Source organism: Pholcus phalangioides, unplaced genomic scaffold (assembly GCF_987345545.1).
Source record: "Pholcus phalangioides strain wild (caught in Gottingen) unplaced genomic scaffold, Ppha-v1.0 ptg000015l_1, whole genome shotgun sequence".
Taxonomy (NCBI): Eukaryota; Metazoa; Arthropoda; class Arachnida; order Araneae; family Pholcidae; genus Pholcus; species Pholcus phalangioides.
Window position 1 is genome coordinate 7,323,589 of NW_028301608.1, and position 22,614 is coordinate 7,346,202.

The following is a 22,614-nucleotide window of genomic DNA, read 5'->3' on the forward strand; positions in this document are numbered from 1 at the left end:
AAATGCACCAACGGCAGAGTGCAGCAGGTCCACATACACAGTTTACAACGGTGAACTGTTTGTGTATTAGGAGCGCAAGTTCTTATAACCGTCTCTTTTGCATATTTCCACCGAAGTAGGTCGTGCCAGCACCCCCTATCGGCTGTTTTTTGAGGGATTTTTTTTTTTCCTGTCAAAAAAATTCCCGTGACCTAGCGATGCTAACCCTACAAACGTTTTTTGTTTCGATTATTTTTCCGGTTTTTATTCATTTTTAAAGTTTCTGCGGACTTTTTGCCCACCCTGTATAAAAAAAAACTATTTATGTGCTATACAGCTATTCAAATTGTCTGCCCATGGGACTATCTCTGCAACCGTTGGCTTTAAAAGTATACTTTCGCATACAAAACATTTTCAGATGACAGCGGTTTCTTAAAATGAAATACCTCTTCAACAAACGGTTGAGGAGGTAAAGGCCGCGCGCTCTCTCTCTCTCTCTCTCTTGCACTTTTACAAGATACCCTGTATATATATATGAAGTTATTTATTTCTCTCGTACAGAACGGGAAGGATACGGAGTCGAAGAAACCAGGTCGGTTCAAGACAATGTGGAAGGAGACGTTCAGGAAAATGTTCAGCTACAACAACGATCTCATCACCTGCTGTATGGAAGAATGGTTCAACAAGGCCGAAAAAGGAAACGGTTCCGAGTAAGTTTCGTAACAGTTCCGTGATTTTAAACTGAAATTAATTGCATTCATTTCCTGCTCAGTACAGTACAGTACTAGATACAGTATAACTAGCTGTATCCTATAGATCAGGGATTCTTGGCTTTTTTTCAGCCGTGTCTCAAGATCAACAACATGTCCAACATCGCGACCCATGTGTCTATTTTTAATGTTAAAATTCTTATTGAAAATTCTGATTGGCAAAACATTTCTTTTTCGAAACCAGTACGTGGCGTCTCAACAGGGACTGAGCCCAAGGCCCCGAATCAAACAAAAGGGCTAATTATTGAAACTTTTCACTGATTCTGGAATTATTTCTTTCATTTGAATTCTGCATCCTCATTAATTCTCGAATAATTTCGTTCATGCATTCTGAATTCTCATTGATTCTGGCATCATATTTTGTTTTTCACTGATTCTCGAATCATTGTTATCATAAATTCTGTAGAATTCTTTCTTTCATAAATAAATTTAATTTTCATCAATTTTGGAATTGCTTTTCATTGGTTCTGCAATTATTTTTTTATCAATTATGGAATTATTATGTTCTTTTATTAATTTCAAATTCTCAACACAGGCCTAGATTTTAACAATGTTTGCTTTATATATGGCAATACATTTTTTTATATGATTTTCATCGCCTCAGTAAATTTTATAATAATGTCTAATATTTACGACCTCTTTCAAATATTATTGTACAGAAAATCATCGCTCAAAAGGACCCCAAAAATTACTGGGTCCCAGCTCAGTCCACCAAGCGCCCGAGTGACGCAGTGGTAAGATGCTCGTCTTCCACTACGAAGGTTACTAATAAGGTCCGTGGTTTCGAATCCGGGCATCAGAAGCAAGTTGTTTACCTACCGAGCCTGGGACGACCACCGACTGGATGGCGCTTTCATTTCCCACCCAACTCCACTGGTTGGAAATTCCCGTATGACGATATGTGACCGGAGTTGGTGTGCGATAAAGCAGCCCAGTACACCAAAATAGTTATTGTCACCCCCCCCCCCAGAAACCAATAGCGCAACAAAGAGATTCATAACCAGATTGCAAGTGGATTCTTGTGACCCCTCCCTTTCAGGAGCTCTTACTACCCAAATTTAGGTCGCGTTAAGAACCCCGGCTATAGATACTCGTATCAACTGAATCGTGAACAAATTCGATGCCACTAAACATAATTAAAGTTTCATAATATTCAATTAACGAATTCGATTGGTGTTTCCATTTTGCAATTTACAGATCGGCAGCTTCCTGCAACGAAGTACAATTTACAGACGCCCAAAGAAGTCGCATCGTTTGGGAAATTCTGATCAGGACGCCATATCACAGCGATGGAAGAGCCAGCACAGGTTCGTTTATTTCCTTACCATTAGTCTCGTTTCTACACTCATGTCCATAAATTAAGGACAATGCCAGCTCCGGCAAATAAAGGTTGAGAAACAAAACAAACGTTACTTATTCATAAAGCCCATTTATTAAACAAAAGATAAAGAACAAAAACGATGGTGTATGTATGATACCATTCATAAAAACTACGATTTTTGCTCCCTGGAGCACATTGTAAAAAATATCTCCTTTACTAAAACTTACTATTACATGGTTGGTATGATGGTTAATGCATTGTATGTCTCCCATGCGATGAAATACAGTCCGTACAACGCCTTGACATGCTGAGTATCAAATTATCGATCTGATCTTGGGGAAAATCACTCCACTCAGCAAGCAATGCTCTCCGAGTGGAGGAGGTGGTTGACGGGCTGCAACTCGTCGGCCAAGCATGTCCCACACATGCTCTATCGGATACAAGTCAGGTGAGAATGCTGGCCATTCCATACGGGTTATATCCTCAGATTCAAGGCATTCGTTTACGATGTTTGCTCGGTGAGGACGGGCGTTGTCATCCATAAACACAAATTCTGCGCCCATGGCACCCCTAAACAAACGTACATGTTGTTCCAGAATGATGTCCCGATAAATTTGGGCTTTCATGGTTCCGGTTTGAACATGCAGATCTGTTCTGGAACCCAGTATAATTCCACCCCAAACGAGCAATGCTGCACCACCGTAACGGTGTTGTTCAATGATGTTGTCTTGGTGGTAACGGGTACCTGGCGTTCTCCATATGAAAGTCCGACGTGAATCAGACTGCAAGCTAAACCTGGACTCGTCGGAAAACATCACACAAGCCCACTGTGACGATGTCCACATTGCATGTTCTCTACTCCAGGCTAATCGCTGCCGACAGTGAGTTGCCGTGAGCGGAACACATCTGACAGGCCTGCGAGCATATAGACCAATATCTCCCAAACGTCTGTACATGTGGTACCCATGGCTGCAGATAGCTGACGAGACAGGTCGGATGCTGTGCAGTCTGCTTCTTTTGGCAGTTACTGCCAAATACCGGTCTTCATTCGGCGTTGTAACTCGGGGGCGACCTGTACTGTAACGTCTACTGACATTTCCGTTGTCTTGGAATCGTTGCCAAAGCCTAGAGATGACACTTTGGGCAATTCCAAGTTCCTCGGATACTTCCATCTGAGTACGCCCACATTCCAGGCAGCCGATAATTCTACCACGTAAAAAATCATCCACATGCGTCCTCTGTGTCATAACTATTCGCTTATGGCACTGAGTGCCTTACAGAACTCTTGTGAACAATTTCACTTCTTTGCCACCATTCCTTATAAACCCCCCCCCCCTTACACTCGTCATTGTGACGTACTATCGGCATCATCTGGTGGCTTCCTGAAATTTGCATATCATTCTTGCAGATGTTTGTGATAATTCTACAGGTGAAAGTTTTACTTTAGATTTCGATTTCCGTGTGATTCTGAATTATCATCTTTAATTTATGGACATGAGTATATTTAAATAAAACCATTTTTTCTAATTTAAGTCTCCTTTAAAATTGGGCAATAATCTCGCAACGCGACCAAGTCATTATAATACGGAACCACTGAGACAAATCGGATTACTCCGAATTATTACGTTCGTGTATGAGAGATAAATTAAATCGGATCATCTCTTGAGTGCACTAATTACATTCGTGTATGAAAGATGAGATAACATGTGTATTACAAGAGCTTCTTGACGCGAATTGTCTTGTCATTATGGTTAGTGGCCATAAATTAACATGAATCAGGATCGAAGATTATTCGTGAACTGTCTGTTACAACGCTATACAGAGTGTCCTGTATAGTGCTGATGCCGCCTTTATCTCATCAACCGTCCGTCGTAGAGGCATGATTCCAATTTTAAAAATTCTCAAAACTCGTTCAAAACTTACCCTGTAACAATTCTGAGAGTGAAAATACAGTGTGTCACAAAATAAGAAGTATAAATTGTTATATGATCTTCTTTTCCCCCTAACGTCCAATTAGAAAAATATTGCCCCGTACCTCCTGAGGCCAACAGAAAAAATTCCATGTTTCTAAGTGCAATATTCGCTGAGTTATTTGAGTTCAAAAATCGGAGAAAAGTTATGGAAGAGCAGAAAAAACTAACGGACAACGTTCCTTCTCTTCATTTTAATGCTGTCCTTTCCCAACTTTTCTCCTATTTTTGAATTCGAATATCTCAGTGAATATTCCACTTAGAAACGTGGAATTTTTTCTGCTAGACTCAAGAGAGACAGGGCAACTACTTTCTAACTGGAAGTTAGAGGACAAAGGGACCGTATAAAAATTTAGATTCCTTATTTTGTGACACTGTATTTCCACTCTCAAAACTGGTACAGAGTAATTTTTTTAAACGCGTTGTGAGCATTTTTTAAATTGAAACTATTATACCTCTATGACGGATAGTTGATGAGCTACAGGCCACATTAGTACTTACAGGACACCCTGTATAATGTTTATTTAACTGTTAAATACTAATTACGGGGTGATTCATAAAGATTTGAAGATAGTACTACTACTACTAGTGCCGACAACCCAGGCCTATTGAGTGATTTACCGCTTGTAACCCCCCCCCTCCCCGAGGGGATTTGTTGAAGTGGAAACTTTGGCAACACCCGCCTCCCGACCGCCACAAGAGCTGCCCTTCAGTAACCCCCGTCCCCCGAATCCTTACGGCAGCCGAGACTGGCCACCGTCACCCACGATACCCGAAAGCGGGCCCACTCCCCTTTCACATCTCATAGAGTGCCCGTAACCATAATACACCATCATACTCGGCACCCATCCAAGGCCAGAGAGCAAGAGGAATCCCCAAACGGGAGCAAGCCTGGGGACGAAACCCGAAGGGGCAAGGTTGGACCGGCCAACGTTGTTACGGCAGAAATGCAACGTGTGCAACAACTTGGCTACTGCGCGAACGTTGGCCTACAATTCGTGACCAATTACAATCGCTTTGCCAGTAATTTCTTGTGGGTTCCCGAGTGGTATGGTGGTAAGATGCTCGTCTACCGTCGTGAAGGTTGTTGTCAGGTTCCCGGGTTCGAACCCAAGGGAGGATATCGATAAGATATTTTCCCTAACGAACTCGCGGCGACCACCGATAGAAAGCGCCTTCAGTTCCAACCCATCTCACTAATGTCAGTAAATGGCCAGAGTTGGTGAAGTAGTAATTGCTTGTGTGGCGCTACTCACAGGACACTGCCACGCGACCGGTGCTTGTGCAGTGTAACTTTCGCCCCCTCACATATACAGTCCATAACAAGACAGTTCTGGGCTCAGTACAGCGCAGGATAGTTTTGTTCAGTATTTAGACTTTGCCTGCCAGTGCTGGGACCGGCCAAATGAGCTTGGTATCCATCAGTGAGAACCGACCCCCTTAGATGAGACCATCTTCGTGATCTCTGTTTTCCTCGTTAGGTATTCTATCTGGTCCTTATACTTGCTGGCCGATCCATATGGGGGCATCATGTGTGCAGATACTATTACTACTTAACCAAACATACACCTCGTGCACATTCCTCTGGGAATTCATAACGAATTGTTACATGTGTGTGTGTTGCATAGACTTAAGATATAAATAGACCGCGCACGCTATTCATAAAACTTGTCGAACGTGAAGAAAAGATGAGCAGTATTGTCGGGGAAAGAACAGGTTCTGCGCTATTACATTTGGCGCGTTTTCGCAGAAGCTAAGATGTTGCTGTAACGAAATTTGACTCAATGCGATCAAGTTGATGAAAACTTTCCTTCATTTTTTCAATGAATTTCACTCATTTTTATGTGAAATATTTAGGGAGTATCAGATTTGAAAAAATAAATTCTATAAAATAAACAAATATTGGAAAACGGAACAACGTATATGTTGTAAAGCCTAATTCATTTATATTTTTAAATATTCTCTTCATTCACTTTGTCGCTTTTAATTTCGAAAATTTATTTATACTAGGGGTTATTAAAACAAAAATATATATTTCCAGAACATTACAATTACTCTATATACTCATAATTAATGTATAATTAATTATAATGCATCATATTATGTTATGAAATGTAACACATTCACACTCATACCATATTCAGTCATGAAATAATATTCAAACAATAAGAAAAAGTTTCATTTCTAACATTCCTGAAAAACCTTTTATAACCTCATCACACAAAACTGTAAACACTTACATAATATTTCAGGATTAAAATAGATTTTACTCAAGAAAATTACAGAATCTCATCATCAATTTCTCTAAATTATAAGAATTAAAATTCCATGTAGAGTATATATGTAATAATTTAAAGTGTGTGTATATATATATATATAATATTTTAGGATATAATATTTCATATATATAATATAATATTTACACATGTCAAAAATATAATTAATATTTACAGATTACATATGTAATCTCTTCGCTCCAAAAGTATGCATATGTTAATCTTAATTTAAATTATTAAATCGTTTTTAGAATGATTCTTTTTCAAGATAACATCTGAGGTACACAATATATGACTTCAGGTCTTAGTACAGATATTGACTCAAAAAATCAATTGAATAATTAATTTTCTTGTTTGAAGCGGCAATTTCACATACAACAAACATAAATTAATGAATAAAAAAAATTTCTTTTCTGTAATAGTTTTATCTCAGGTGTGAAGAGGGGTAAAAATACTATAATTTTTAGAGGTTGTTATGCACTTTTATGCAAAACTGCAATTGTCTAGGGGGGGGGGGGAGTTTTCCTCACATTCTATTTAAATAGAATATTTTTCATAAATTTCTCCTTCTTAAAAGCATATTTTCTTCCAAGTTGAGCAAAACTCGAATGAACTCACTAGCTCGCCAAATCTCGCCAAATCTTGCGGAGACGTATATTTCAGTTAAAACTTCATAAACCTCACAATTTCAATCATTTATTGCCAAAAATTCTATTAAAACATTTAATAATGATTCATGACATTTGAATTTTACCAAAACTGGGAACTTTAATTGAATTAAATCCAAAATGGAGTCGTTAAAAACTGAGATTACGTCAGAAATCCATTGCATCGTCAATTTAATATTCCAATTTTTAATTTATAAGAAGAGGAATAAGCAAAAAAGTATTCCCTTGTGAAAGGATACTGGTCCCCCTTTCCTAAACCGCTCAGAACATCCGAAAGCTGCGCAAGTGTTGGCCATTCTAATCAAAAATAAGACAGCGCGTGTAGATCGTCATACGAGTAGCCATAAGGAAAGCATTGCCAGCGAGATTCCCTGACCAGCCTTTCGACCGGAGTCACGTGACTCCGGATCTTTGCTTCACATTGTAACCCCTCGCGCGCACTCTATAGTATTATTACTCTGTGGTGTGTTGCCATCTGTCTTCCATATCTTGAAACGAAAATAGTATAAATGGTGGAATTTTCCCTTTCATGTAAATGTATCGTGTATAAGGTGTGCCTGCTCTCTAAGGCGAGACTTTTTCCGAAAATTTTCAGATGCTATGGGGAACAGTAAGAGTTCAAGACACGGACCACAATTGCGATTCATCAGGTAGCTTAACCGTTCGTTTTTCGCGCTGCTCAAGCAAATAATAGTTAATTTTCACGTGAATAGTCAGTCAAAATGGCAGCATCTGCATTGGAGAAAACATTTTGCGTTTTTGAATTGAGCAAAACGAACTCCGTAACAGTTGCGAAATGGCCAGACCAGACCAGAATTGAACGTTTACGTCGGTTCCTAGCCTTTGCAGGCTGTCTTCCTACCTACAAATTGCCTGGGATTGGAATGTGAAGGAAAAGATAAGTTTGTGCTTGCGTGTAGTGAGTGTATGTTTAGAGAAATAAGTTTTAACGTCAATACAAGTGTGTAATTTACAGATCTTTGTATTCAGAGCGATCTCATTACGAGAAATAATTACTATATTCTGAAGGAACGTTAGAGTCATAAAAGGGGGAAAATAATAGCTGATGTAACCGTTGCGAAATGAAATTTCCAATCAGGTGTGAGGATAAAATTGTCACTCTCTCATCTTGCAACTGTGGCATCTACCAAAGAATTTACACGGGGTGTTCCTGTGTTCGTCTTTCGTAATAGTTTATTCGAAATTCGTAAAAATTGAAGATAATGGTGTATTTGAAGCGGATCGCGTAAACTTATTCTGATGCGGAAGGGAGGTGGGGTGGTGGTGGTGGTGGTGTTGTGTGTGTGTGTGTGTGTGTGTGTTTTTGCAGAAAAAAAAGGTAGTTCCAGTTGCTGTCGCTAGAGAGCGCTACACGTTAGTCCGGCAGAAGTAAAATTGGACCTGAACCTTTTTCCAATCTCTTCTGTGTCCGGAACGTTCATAAAGCTTCGAACGGTGATTTGGGGTGTGAGATAAAACACAACTTCACCACAAATGCTTTATCCACCAGTGGTAAAATCACAATGAAAACCTTGTAACAGGAAAATTCAGAAATGAGCTGTTGATCGTACACCCTGCATTTTATAGGACTGTGATTTGCATATTTCCAGTGATTTGCTTTCATGCAGCACCCTTTATAGACAATTTTTTTTTTTTTTCTGTTCCAAACCCCCCTCCTCATGAGAATCGTAACTACGTATTTCGCCAACCGTATTTAAACATATCAATTTCTTCGATTTTTATGAATTTTTTAACTACAGCGGATCCTGTTTATAACGTTTTCCAAAAAAAAAACCGTCGCGATAAACGTTGTAAGCGGGAAACGCTTTAAGTTATATTGATGAGAATTGGGAAATATTGATGAGAATTGGGAAATATTGATGAGAATTATTTAGAGTTGAGACCATGAAAAAATAAGTCGTACTGAGCGGGAAAACGTTATAAGAGTGGGAAAGTTATAAGCGAGACCGACTCTATATAAGATTTTATGAGACACCCTGATCCAGAAAAAAAAAAAAGATTCCGTTTTTTTTTTTTTCAATTCAAGAACTCAGTGTCTTCCCCACTGCAGTTGCTGTAATTTTGACCAACTAGTCACGTGACACACGTGCTACTGCCTACTCCACTTTCTTAAGTAGCGAGACACAAAATAGTGAATACATTTTACCTAAAGCAAGGCTATTCAACCTTTAGGAGATTTCGGACCACTTCATTGATTTGAAAACGTGCGCAGGCCACTGAAGTGTTCTGGTACAGCCCCGGATATTACTGAAACGATCTTTAAATACACCGCGAGTGACTTAAGTGACCTTCAAATAAGCTTCATGTCACTTGAGCGATCTGGAACAGTGACGCGGGGATTTGTAAATGTACCGCAAGTCATTTGAGTGACTCCTCGAACGGGGGAGGGAGAAAATTGCCCCGTCTGCTTCCTCTGTACCCGCCTAGACTTGAGTTGTCCGTAAATGTGACTCTTGTCACCAAAGTGCTCTGGAACTTGGCCACGGTGGTCGGTAAATATGCCGCAGGTCACTTGAGTGATCTGCAAATGTGCCGTGGGCCACTTAAGTTATCTATAACTGTGCCAAAGGTCACTCAAGTGATCTACAACTGTGCCAAAGGTGACTCGAGTGATCTAGAAATGTTCCGGTGTTTACTTAAGTGATCTAGAAATAGATAGATGGTTTTTCTCAGCCCAAGATATCAAGGAAGCAGTTATTTTTCTAGATATTAGGCTGAGGTGATTTCGGAAAGAAAAGTCATCTCGTCTCCGCCGGGACTGTATGCAAGAGGGCCTGGGTTCGTGTCCCGCCGGAGACGAGATGTCTTTTCTTTCCGAGATCACCTCAGCCTAATATCCAGAAAAATAACTGCTTCCTTGATCTAGAAATGTTCCGCTGTTTACTTAAGTGAAGTGGAACTGCACCGTGGGTCCCTTAAAGGATCTGGAAATATCCCGCAGCCACTTCAGGGATCTGGTGTCGCTTAGTTTTTTTTTAAAATAAATGATAATGATAACGTGATCACCACGTATTACCCAAGAGAACTTTGCGATCTGTCCAGGGTCACAGAAACTTTACTAAATTATGTTTGGGGTCAGGGACCAACCACATCGGATGACTGTAAGGGCCACATTTGGCCTCTGCGGGGAATGTGTTGAGCATGCATGACCTAAAAAGGTTTATAATCGTGGTCCGTTCCTTCAGCGGTAACTGTTTTTGCAGCACATGAAAACTGTATAGTGCTATATGAATCACGCTGTATTTTACGTTATGTATGCTCTTTACAGTATTACATTCACGAATTTAATTTTTGGCAGGGATTCTGTATCTGGTCAGCAATGGAACATTCACGGCGGCTTATCCCTTACATGATGTAAGTAGAACTTCTCTCGTGCATTTCTTCCGAGATTGCGTTAACCCGAAGCTGATATTTTGAATTATACAGTGTGTCCTGTAAGTCCTATTGCGGCCGTTGTTGTTGTAGAGGTATGGTTCTAATTTATAAACTGCTCAAAATGGGTTCAGGCATCACTCTGTACCAGTTTCGAGAGCGAAAATACCGTGTGTGTCATAAAATTCCGCTCTGGTGGTCGAGTGGCCATAGTGACGGACTCGGTTCAAACCCCACTGGCGCCACAGCAGTGGTCGGCTGAAGTTAGTTTCTTGTGGGTCTCAACTTCGAGGCACGAATGAAAGTCGATCTCCCACTTGAAAAGTCTCGTCGCAGAGAGCAACAGGCCTGCAAACGGTACAAATATTCAATCATTACATTTCCCTCACTTCACTTCTCAAACATAGATGGCAGCACTGAAAAATTGGAGACAACACTAGGTACACTCTCAGACTGTTAGGTACACACACTTACGCTTCTGACACACCTCACTCGGTAGTGCAGTGAAACATGTTTAAGACGGACACTGTCTGTCGGACGGAAACCGGTCTTAGACGGAATGAACATATAGTCTGTTCAATGCTTAGTGCTTTTATTTTCACCTTTATAAAACGAAAATCTGTATAAAACGGAATATTATTTCAGTCTGTTGACGTTCTATTTCGTACAGGTTTCACTGTAAATTGCCCATGGCGATAGACCGGAGTTGTGCTCGGTTTGAAGAAGAAAAAAAAAGAAATTGAATAAATGAGAAGAGAATGTTCTATTCAAATGTCTTAGCGAATAAATTGCACTTAGAAACGTGGAAATTTTTTTTTGTGGGCCTCAGGAGAGACATGCCGAAAACTTTCTTATTTGAAGTTCGAGGACGGGGGACCGTATAAAAATTTAGATTTTTTTTATTTTATGACAAACTCTTATTTTCATTCTTGAAACTGATGAAAAGTGATTCCTAAGCACGTTTTGAGCATTTTTTAAATTGGAACCATACCTCTACGACGAACGGTTGATGAGATAAAGGTCGCATTAGGACTTACAGGACACCCTGTATATACACAACCATTATTCACACCGCGATTCGCCCTTCTCATAATTTTAATTCTTTGCTTCAGGGCCCTTACGGTAAAGGCAAATTCCGACCTGGAGAAGAGGAGGCAAACGAACGGAGGGTAAATATTTATTTTGTAGATTTGCTTTCACAGAACACGTAAATTGTGTTTTGGAACTACCGTTGCATTTACATTTATTTGCGCATACTTATTCAATTTCACTGATTGAAAAAAAAGGGTTTTTTTTTTCTTACAGTTACTGTACAGTGAATGGGCAAGAGCAGCTTGCTGGTATAAAGTGCAACCTCTAGGATTGATAAGGTAAAAAAAAAATCAATTCCTCTCTTTCTCTACCGTACTCATTTAGATTCAATGCAAACCAAAAAAATCACGAATCCAATCAGAAGACTGAACTCAAGCGCCGAAACTCCAATGTTGTATCATTAATCAATCCATTGTAGGTGTGGTATTGGTTCTCTCGCGTTGAGTGAGAATCCAAATGCTCTTCCCCCATTTACGTGTTTGTTTTCAGAATACACTTCATGACAGAGAGAATGAAAGAGAGAGAGAGATAATCTCGTAAAAACGGTCTTGACCCCGTTAACACATTGTGATAAATTATTACACCTTTTTTAGTCACACACATAATGTATTTAAATAAATTCATTATGTAATTGGTTGTTTCTCTCTCCTCCAAGGACCCATTTACATGCGTTGTTGAAGAGTTCAAATGGATGCATGAAGATCTATGTATTCGAACTTCGTAATTATTCAACTTGAAACATGACATTCATTCGTGGCATCACGTTGCTAATGTGATGATGTATATCGATGGAACTCCTCACATTTTTACATGCTCGTTGAAAATATTGTACAGATACGAAATCAAAAGCTACAACAGGTAAATCGCCGAAGTGGTTGGGAAAAATGAGAAAAATCAATATAAAAATAAGAAATGAATATGACATGAATGTCGCTCTCCACTTGTTAATACAAGATATGCAGAAGACTGGATGTTGCGAAGATATTTATTATTTTAGATGTTAATTTTTTAAGGAAGGAAAAAACTCATCTCTGCCTCTACCGGGACTCGAACCCGGGCCCCTCGAATTGCACGGTTCCGTTCGGCACATATACGCTCTAGCGAAGGGAAATCTCTATCTCTTCTGTAGCTTAGTAGCCAGAGCACTCGTCCAGCAATCGAGGGACCCGGGTTCGACTCCCGGTAGAGGCAGAGATGAGTTTTTTTCCTTCCTTAAAAAATTAACATCTAAAATAATAAATATCTTCACAACATCGAATCTTCTGTATATCTTGTAAGAAATGAATAGTTGAAAAAGCCCACATAAAAATATGATTGTCATGTGCTGAATCAGTTGAATCGTCGTGGATCCCTTGTAGTGGAGGTAAATGCATCGTGGAACCCCCCCCCCCCCCCCCCCCTGTGGTGCAAGGCAATTCTCCACGAATCCCACCCCCGTATCGTCAGATCATTTTAGAAACCTTCCTCCCTTAAAATCCAAAATGACTTGTTTTTTATAATCTGCATATCACAAAAAATGTAATACATTACAATTTCACGTGACAAAGTGTATCAGTCATGCAGTGGTAGTAAATGAAAATGATCCCGCGGACTCCTTACATAGTACTCGCAGGTTACAGGTTGGGAATCACTGGCCTAACTGCAGCAACGCAAGAGCAATAAATCAGAAAAGAAAACTAAAAAGCAGGGGAAAAAAACTGTGGGTGTTATTTATTCTGTCGCAGAAGGAATAAGGCGATTGACGACAAACACTTCCCTCTACGATTCAGAGATATTATAAAACATTTATTAAACGACTAAACATAAATAAACAAACAGAATCTACAAGAACGAGTGAACCGCGTGCCTGTCTCGTTTGAGCGGCAAAGTCCAAGTCCCATTCCACCATCGCGCAGGCGCGCTCTTTTCCCTATTAGGCGGACAGCGCCATCCAGTGGTGGACGCTGTCGCCACAGTACCCCTCCTCTAAGTGACGGAGTCACATCGTTGAGTAATTTAGTCTATCCGGAGCTCGGACTATTCTGCCAGACCGGGTACGTTGAGTCGTAGTGGGCGCAAATGACACGTGTCGGGGGGTTGGAATAGTCGTTGTCATCTGCTGTTCTGGTGTTGATGGAACTTCGATGTCTGGCCCATTCAGGTACTGGTCGTTGAGGAGACAGGCCGGTTTGATTCGGTCGATCGAGATGACGGATTCCCTGTTCTTGACACGTACACGGAAAAATTTTCCGGATCGCGACAGCACTTCGAAGGGACCTTCGTAGGTCGGTTGTAGAGGGCGGCGGACTGCGTCGGTGCGAACGAAAATGTGTGTACAGGTCGTCAAGGCTTGTGGAACGTAGACATTACGTGTGATGCCATGTCTCGAAGTCGGGATCGGCTTGAGTGTGTCCATGGTGCGTTTCAATTTGTCGAGATAGGTGATTGCTGGCTCCGGAACATGTTGTTCGACGAAAATCTCTCCAGGCAATCTCAGCGTTTGACCGAAGACCATTTCGGCAGTGGTGGCGTTGAGGTCTGGTCGAAAGCATGTTCGGAGGCCGAGGAGAGCCGAAGGAAGACTGTCAACCCAATCACTTGTCATGCTAGCCTTCAGTGCTTGTTTGAGCTGACGATGTTGACGTTCGATGAGCCCGTTTGCTTTGGGGTTGTAAGCAGTCGTATGGATGTGATTTATTCCGAACAAACTGTTGAATTTGTGGAATAGGTGCGATTCGAATTACGAACCTTGGTCCGTCGTGATGGTCTTCGGAATTCCATATCGTGAAAACCAGTTGGAGTATAATGCTCGGGCACAAGTCTCTGCGGACGTATCTCGGATTGGGATTGCTTCGATCCATCTTGAGAATCGGCAGATAACGGTTAGAAGATATTCGTAACCTTGGGAATTCGGGAGTCTGCCCACAATGTCGATGTTCAGATGAGCGAATTTCTCCGACGGCACAGGAAAAACTCGGAGAGGCGATTGGGTGTGTTTGTGCACTTTGGTTCGTTGGCAGGCGATACAAGCACGGGCGAAGTTAGTGACGTCTCGTTTTATGTTTGGCCAGACGAAACGTTCGGTGAGGAGTTTCACAGATGCTTTGACCCCTGGATGGCATAGAGAATGAAATTTTTCAAACACTTGTTTGCGAAATGCTAGGGGAACAAATATTCGCGGGACTTTTTGCGAATGATCAGCATAGAGGTTCATTCTGTATTCGGGGAGAAAAGTTCGCTGAATTTTTAGTGAATTTTGATTGTTTGTCGAACTAGAGTCGAGAAGTTTGTCAAGTTCAGGATCGGTCTGTTGGGCGTCGGCCAGAAGAGCGTAGTCGATTTCGTCGAGATGGAGTGCGTCAGCTTCTAACCGAGACAGAGCGTCTGCTGGAGTGTTGAGAATGCCAGGCAGATATCGGATGTCGGTAGTGTACTCGCTGATGTAACACAACTGTCGTTGGACGATCGGAGACGCTGATTCGAGCTTCTGGTGGAATGCATGGGAAATTGGTTTATGGTCTGTCACGATGGTAAGGTGACGACCTTGTAATTGATGGCGAAAATATTTTACTGCGAGGTAAATGGACAGTAGTTCGCGTTCGTAAGTACTCTTAGATTTCTGAGTAGAATTGAACGAGGTACTGAAGAAAGCTAAGGGTTTCAAGCGATCGAGTAAGTCGACGGGATCCTTATTTGAGGCGGTTGTGTTTGGGAGCTGCCAAGATGAGCCTTGCCGATTGGCTACGAGCGTGGACAGCCGCCGGTCGTGTGTAGAGCAGTCTGTCGAGAATCCAGAGGACGCGTTGGTGTGGTTGTCATGAGCCGAAGGAACATCTGAAGAAAGTTCGCAGAGAGCGGCCCCAGCATGCGTACCACTGGCATCGGTAAGCAGAAAAAGTCGAGAGTTCGGATGCGGATGAGCAAGTAGAGTTGCGTCGGCGAGCGCTTGCTTGATGTCGGTGAAAGCTTCCAGCTGGTCATTCGTGAGTTCGAGCGCACGTGTTGGCTTGTATTTACCTTTAAGGCAACGTTGGAGCGGATCGATGATTTGAGAACATAGTGGGATGAATCTTTTGTAGAATGCGATCATACCAATGAAACGTTTCAGCTGTTTTAACGTTTTAGGCGGTGGATAGTCTTTGATGATCGCGACTTTGTCGGTGAGCGGTTTGAGACCGTGAGCGTTGATGGTATAGCCCAAGAAAGTCAATTCAGAGACAGCCAGAACTGATTTGTTCGCGTTGAGCACGAGACCGTAGGCATCAAGACGTCGGAAAACGTCTTCCAGGTGACGTTTGTGGTCATCGGGTGAGGCACTGTACACCAAGATGTCGTCGAGATAGCAGAATGTGAAGGGTAGACCACGTAGCACCGTGTCCATAAACATCTGGTACGATGATGCGGCACCTTGCATCCCAAAGTTCAAGCGGGTAAATTCGTATTTGCCTAAGGGGCACACAAGTGCAGTTTTGTGTTGATGAGGGCCGTATATCGGGATTTGAAAATAAGCCCGAGTCATATCCAATTTGGAAAAAATTGTGCAGCCGGCTATCTGGTTGTTTACGTCCTGAATGTGCGGTACGGGGTACAGTTGCGGTGTCGTGTTGCGATTCAGCATGCGATAGTCACAGGTGAGACGAAAAGAGTTGTTATCTTTCTTTTTCACAACATGGATCGGTGACGCATACTGCGAGTTGCTGGGTCGAATGATACCAAGATCGAGCCATGTTGCCAGCTCGTTTTTGACGAACGCATATTGTTCAGGAGTGAGCCGTCTGGACTTGCATTGCACTGGGGGATTTTCCTGGGTGTCGATATAATGAAGGACATCATGTTTAGGTGGATCAACTTTCGGGTTGAACGGCCGGGTAAGCGACGGGAATTTTTTCAGAAGCGAATGAATTTCGGAATTCCCGGAAACGCACAAGACAGGCGAGATTTGTATATCTACTTGCTTACCTTTCGTTGACAGTCCTGTCGTCGAGTCGATCAACTGATTGTTGCCGATATCCACCGTCAGTTTGTAGTGGTTCAGGAAATCCGCGCCGATAATGGCGTGCGACGTTTTGGCAAAGATGAAACGCCAGCTGAAGTCTCTACGAAGACCTAGATTCAGCGAAACGACTCGCGTACCACCGTTTGGTATGATTATGCCGTTCGCGGCGTATAAACTAAACTCGGCTGAAGAGTTGAGCGACGTGGGTGAAGGATGAGGAATAATGCTGACTTGACTGCCAGTGTCGACCAAAAACACCCGGTTGTCGTTGATATTACGGACGAAAAGGCGACTTGCTGGTTTGAAAATAAGGGAGGAGTGCGCCTCATTTCCCTCCCCGCTCACAAGTTTTTTTTGTGCGCGTGGGCGGCGGCGTTGGACGAAACGCGAAAAAACGAACACGGTGACCTACATTTGCGCGCTTTCTCTTTGAAACACGAATGGTAGTAACACATACCTGCGTTATCTCGCGGTGGCGATCGGCTCTCGCGTCGAACCGGTACATCATTGTGCTGTTGTTGAGACCTGGAAATCCTGTCGACTTTTTCGGTGAGCACTGAAAGTTTCTCCGTGAGTTCCGCGATAGCACGAGCGGTTGATGTTTCCGATGAGACAGTTGCGCTTTCGGCGTTGGTCGGAGTCATTGCAAGGATTTGGTCGGCTTGTTTCGCTAAGGCGTCGAGAGGCTGTTCCGAAATAGACAAGATACTCTGCACGTGCGGTGGGAGTAGGTTCAGGAACAGTGATTTCAGGAAATCGTCGGCGAGTGAATTTTCAGAAAGTTCTCGCATGCTTCGTAGAAGGGCTGTAGGACGTTGACTTCCGAGAGAGAGTTGTAGCAGGAGCCTGGTTTTGACTTGCTTCGATTGGCCGTATTCGGAAAGTAAGGTATCCTTGAGGTTCTTGTAGGTGCGTTCTGTTGCGTCCGCGGATTGAAGTAGCGGTTTCGCAAGCTTCAGTTCATCTGGGCCAAGCGCGCTGATGATGAGTTGGAACTTCGTGAGATCATCTTCGAATGAAGAACAATGCCTCTGCGCTGCTGAAGAAAAGTTCAGGTTCGCGGCTCCAGAAGGGTGGCAGTTTCACATTCGTCGCCATGACAGTAGGTAACTGTGGAGGCGGAATGGAAATTGAGCAGAAGAGCGTTCGAGATCGGTCGGGTCACCACTTGTCGCAGAAGGAATAAGGCGATTGACGACAAACACTTCCCTCTACGATTCAGAGATATTATTAAACATTTATTAAACGATTAAACATAAATAAACAGAATCTACAAGAACGAGTGAACCGCGTGACTGTCTCGTTTGAGCGGCCAAGTCCAAGTCCCATTCCACCATCGCGCAGGCGCGCTCTTTTCCCTATTAGGCGGACAGCGCCATCCAGTGGTGGACGCTGTCGCCACAATTCAAGTGTGGATAGAGAGCGCCTCTCGATTCCCCATACAGGTTTTCTTATTTCATCTTGAAGGTGTCTGTCGTAGGGGTCCGTGTCTCATGACTTCGCATTTCAACCGGGGGCATACGCAGGATCGACCTTTGGAGGGGGCACAAATATGTTCTTCCCGAGAAATTTTGAGTTACCATGAATTAACAGAAATTCGTTAACACAGCATATAAAGGGTATGTTCTTTCAATATTTCAATTCTTCAAAGAAATATTTTTTTCATAATATTTTTGTTTGGAGGGAGGGGGCATGGGCCCCTTGATCGTGCACACGCCACGCGTACGCCTCTGTTTACAACCCTATTAGAAAAACATTTCCTGCGACACCACAATCTGGAGTTGTCCCTAACTTTTCGAAACTGGTGACCCTCCCGAGTCGAAGCAGTTGAATGTTGAATGACGGCGTAACAATATTTCATGATCCATTACAGTCGAATCCCGTTTTAACGATTGCCGTTATAGCGAAAATCTCGTTTTAACGAACACTTTTCTAATCCCCCAAATAAGTTTACGTAGGAACAATGCCGGCAATAGGTAACCTGGAATTCCTTTATAACGAAATTTCGTTTTCACGAAGTGATTCCTCCGGTCTCTTGGCGTTGGTTATAAAGGGATTCTCGATCCCATTGAAAATCTTGAATTCTTCAATCATATTCCCGACACCAACGTTATTCCAAAAAACCACATTCAATGAATCAATTTTCTCTTCATGACTCAAGTTTTCTGTGCATTCGTGAATTCGTGAACCCGCTGGTGTTCTATAAACAATTGCTCGTGGTTTCCGTTTATCCTCGTTTAGTACGACATCGAGAGTTCCGAAATGTAATGGGAAAAGGGTGTGGTCACATTAAACCTCCATCGATAACAATATTTGCCGCCCTATATCATAAATATCCGTAGATTTATGTACACCGTAATACAATGTGTTTACTAAGAAATGACACCAACCATGCTGTAATCATATCAGTCATCTTTCGAGTAGACATGTCCAAAGGCTCTGTTGCTCAATGGGTTCTAACTCGTTATCCGTGAGCACATGCTCGTTCGTACATTAAAAGGATAACATGCATAAATTTCTATTTCGGTCTGAATGAACTCATGAGATATCAAGTCATCTACACACATCGAATCCGTTCGTCGATCAACCGTTATGCAGGGCGTGATGCCATAGTTCCTCTCACCGAATTTTTACGCGTAAAAAGTTGATCTTAGAGGCATAGTTCCAATTATAAAAGTATCCAAATAATGTGTAGAACTCAGATACATTATTCATGTTGTAAGAGGACTTATAAAGTCGAATCCCGTTTTAACGAATACCGTTATAGCGAAAAAAATCTCGTTTTAACGAACACTTTTCCAATCCCTCAGAGAAGTTTACATAGGAACAATGCGAACACCTGGAATTCCTTTATAACGAAGTGATTTCTCCGGCCTCTTGGAGTTCGTTATAACGGGATTCGACAGTAGTTATTGAAGTAACAAAATTACTTTTTTTTATACGAGAACACTCTGTCCTCAAAACCCAATTAGAAAGTTGTTCCCGACTCATAAGTTAAGAACCCTTCAGTTGGCAATGTTGCTGCTGCTTTACCGCTAACCAACTCTGGTTATATATCGCCATATGGCAATTTCCAACCAGTGAAGTTGGGTGGGAAATGAAGGTTCCATCCATCGGTGGTCGCCCTAGGACCGGTAGGTAAAGAACTTGCTTCTGACGTTCTATGCCTGGATTCGAACCCATGGACCTTGATAGTAACCTTCGTAGTGGAAGACGAGCATCTTGCCACTCGTCAAAATCAACACGAGTTTTTTATATTTTTCAAATAAAGGCATTATGTATTTTGAGCTCGTTTCGGTATTGATGCTTTTAAGCAAGTCTTAAACATCCGATTTTTACTTGTGAGCTGTTCATGAAGTTTCTATAATTACCTGCAGAATGGCTCAAAGGTGCATGTCACCTATTTCTTGAAAAGCCACGATTTTTGACTCTTACATTTTGAAGGGGAAATACGATGTGTGAAGGTGACATATCGCGGTGTGCATTCTGCAAAAATAATAGAAGAGTATGGTTGGCATGCAATAAATTACATTTTTATAAAATTCAAATTTATGTAATGTAAATCATATCTTCCCCCTACATAGTTGATCAAGTGTGTCAGAGTGAGCATTTCAAAAAATTCAGGCGTCAACAAATAAAGTTTTGAAGTGAATTATGGCGGGAAAAGATGACTATTTGCAAAATCCAGAAGGATTTCCGAAGGTTAGTCAGTGAATATACCGCCGTTCTCATGCCAGAAGCACGAATATATGCAACGTCCTTGGGAAAAAAGGGAACGCAGGAAATGACGTTTGAATGTTTACTCTACCCATGTCCCTACCCACATGGAAGTTATTTTCCTTAAATGTTTTGTAACATGTGTTTTTCAATAGGGATACACATTCGTGTTTCAGACAAAACTCGCATAGCAAAATAACGTATCCAACCAGCTGCAAAAAAAAAGTGAAAATTTGCACATTCGTGCTTCTAACATGAGGGGCGCGATATAAATATCGCGTGTTCCCTGTAGTGTAGATTCCCAACATCGGATATTTTTTTAAGTATTGAGAATAATTTCTTTTCTGTTGTCATGCAATAGCATTCAGGGTACCTCATTTGTTCAATATAACCCTTTAAAATTTTTCTCCCCTATTTCTTGCCAATTAAAGAGTTAGGAAAAAATTGGATCCTGTTCTCAACTTCAATTAAAATCTGTGACATCTAGTCACCGTATTTGAAATTGCATAGTCAAGTTTTCACCGATGACTTTCAGCAATGGTTGATTTGGGAACGAGTTTGATCTGGTTGTCGTTGTACATTAGTCAGATATGAGATGAATTTAAGACATTCAGAAAGCAGCATTACTTATTTTTGCAACAAATAAGCCATTCGCTTTTCATCCCGTTTTTTTCCCCCTCAATACAAACGAATGTTCTGTAATTATTACTGGAAAAACGTTAAATTTTTATGGTAGATTGATATTTAGAAGCATATATTTCTCCATTCTTTTTCTTTAGGCGTTACTTTGGGGAGAAAACAAGCCTGTACTTCGCATGGCTCGGTTTCTACACGACCATGCTCATACCACCGGCTGTTTTCGGACTGCTAACCATGATATACGGAGTCAGTACGATGAACACAAATTTGTCTAGGTAAGCACTTTCAGCAAAGGAGAAGAAACATTTTAAACACTTAACTACCAAAACTTTCGTATCTGAAACACGGTGATTTTGATATTTTCACAAAGTCTTACTATTGCGTGTTATCTAAATACCCCGTCACTCATGGTAGTGCGTTAATGTAATTGCTGATCATCTTCGTTTAGCCAAGAGATCTGTAATGAGGACGGACCAGGAAAATTCCCAATGTGCCCTCAGTGCGATAAGAAATGTGATTTCTGGTACTTGAAAGATGGCTGTCTCTTCAGCAAGGTAAGTTTCGAATGTTTCAACTGTTCGTCGTGAAAAGAAAGTCGACAAAAATATTTTCATACATTTATTGCGTTGACCACGGATGCACAAACTTTGGCCAAACGATCCAGTCGGGCTCATCCGAGAAATTTTATCGGGCCCACAAAGGAATTTAAGAAATATCTCATCACATTCCAAAACATGATGTTGGACGTGAAGATGAAAGTATTACAATAAATTATTTATTTGTGATGAGATAAAACAACGCGATAAACATAATAGAGCACTTCTGTCTGCCCTGGTGAGAAGACCCTTAGGAGTTTCTGCTCAAATTAGAACAAGTAGCTTTAACTATTAGGCTGCGGGAAATAGTCGGAGAAAAGCTGAGTAAGAGCAATTCCCTTTTTTTCAGTTGTCTTTTGTAAAATATAGATGGCAATCAAACTCAGAATTGCAAATTGAATATAATCGAAAAAAATATGTGGTTTAAACAGAGAGTCTCCTCCTCCCCCCCCCCCCCCCTCCTAACCAAATCCTGGCCCGCCGCTCTATCTCAATGAAGATATTTTAGCAAATGGTCCGAGAAGACCTGAGCCATGCTGGGAAATGTACGTGTATGTGTTGTGAACCTGAATTGGAGTTTGTTTCTGTGTAATACTTGTTATAGTCCCTCAACTTTTCCGATTATGAGTGAAGTGTAATGATTGAATAATTGTACCGTTGTGTAGGCCTGTTGCCCTCTGTGGCGAGACAGCTTAACGGGGAGATCGGCTCGCATTCGCGCCTTGAAGTTGGGAACCACAGAAAACCAACTTAGCCTACCACCACTATGGCGACGGTGGGGGGGGGGGGGGGGTAAACATAGAAAAACCCACAATCACCGACAAAACAGTGATTAGGGGTAAAAAAGCACTCTACCACTACTCAAAAATGTTCACCAATTAAAATGTCGGGGGAACGGATGGTAAAATGATGCCTATTTTTGGCTTACCATCATCAGAAACATTTTTTGCGTTTGGGACAATGCGAGGGAGTGGTTCCCCAAATTGAGAAAGACCTCCTCTTTGTTACATTTACTCTCTTGGTTTGTTCTTTTTCGTTTGTCCGTGTCATATCGTACGCCATCTATACGTCATTTAAAGAATTTCACCTTAAAAGAAAAAATTGTAATCATCCTTGGATGATGGGAGCACGCTGTGGGTTATAAAATTGTTCTGATCACTGTTTATTCATTCATATTTAGCCACCACAACAGTAGTTCAGCTCTCTTATGGCCGCCAG

The 22,614-nt window shown here is 41.7% G+C and overlaps 1 protein-coding gene across 4 annotated transcripts in view; it reads left to right on the plus strand.

Moving 5' to 3' along the window:
• LOC149075421 (anoctamin-4) overlaps positions 1-22,614 on the plus strand; it is a 169,068-nt gene that overhangs the window by 89,742 nt on the left and 56,712 nt on the right. For all 4 annotated transcript variants that reach the window (XM_089242712.1, XM_089242709.1, XM_089242710.1 and 1 more), the window contains exons 5-11: positions 541-689; positions 1,947-2,056; positions 10,304-10,359; positions 11,490-11,546; positions 11,683-11,747; positions 20,941-21,075; positions 21,249-21,354. In XM_089242712.1, the coding sequence (XP_089098838.1) occupies positions 541-689; positions 1,947-2,056; positions 10,304-10,359; positions 11,490-11,546; positions 11,683-11,747; positions 20,941-21,075; positions 21,249-21,354 (678 nt within the window). The remainder of the gene's footprint in view (positions 1-540; positions 690-1,946; positions 2,057-10,303; positions 10,360-11,489; positions 11,547-11,682; positions 11,748-20,940; positions 21,076-21,248; positions 21,355-22,614) is intronic.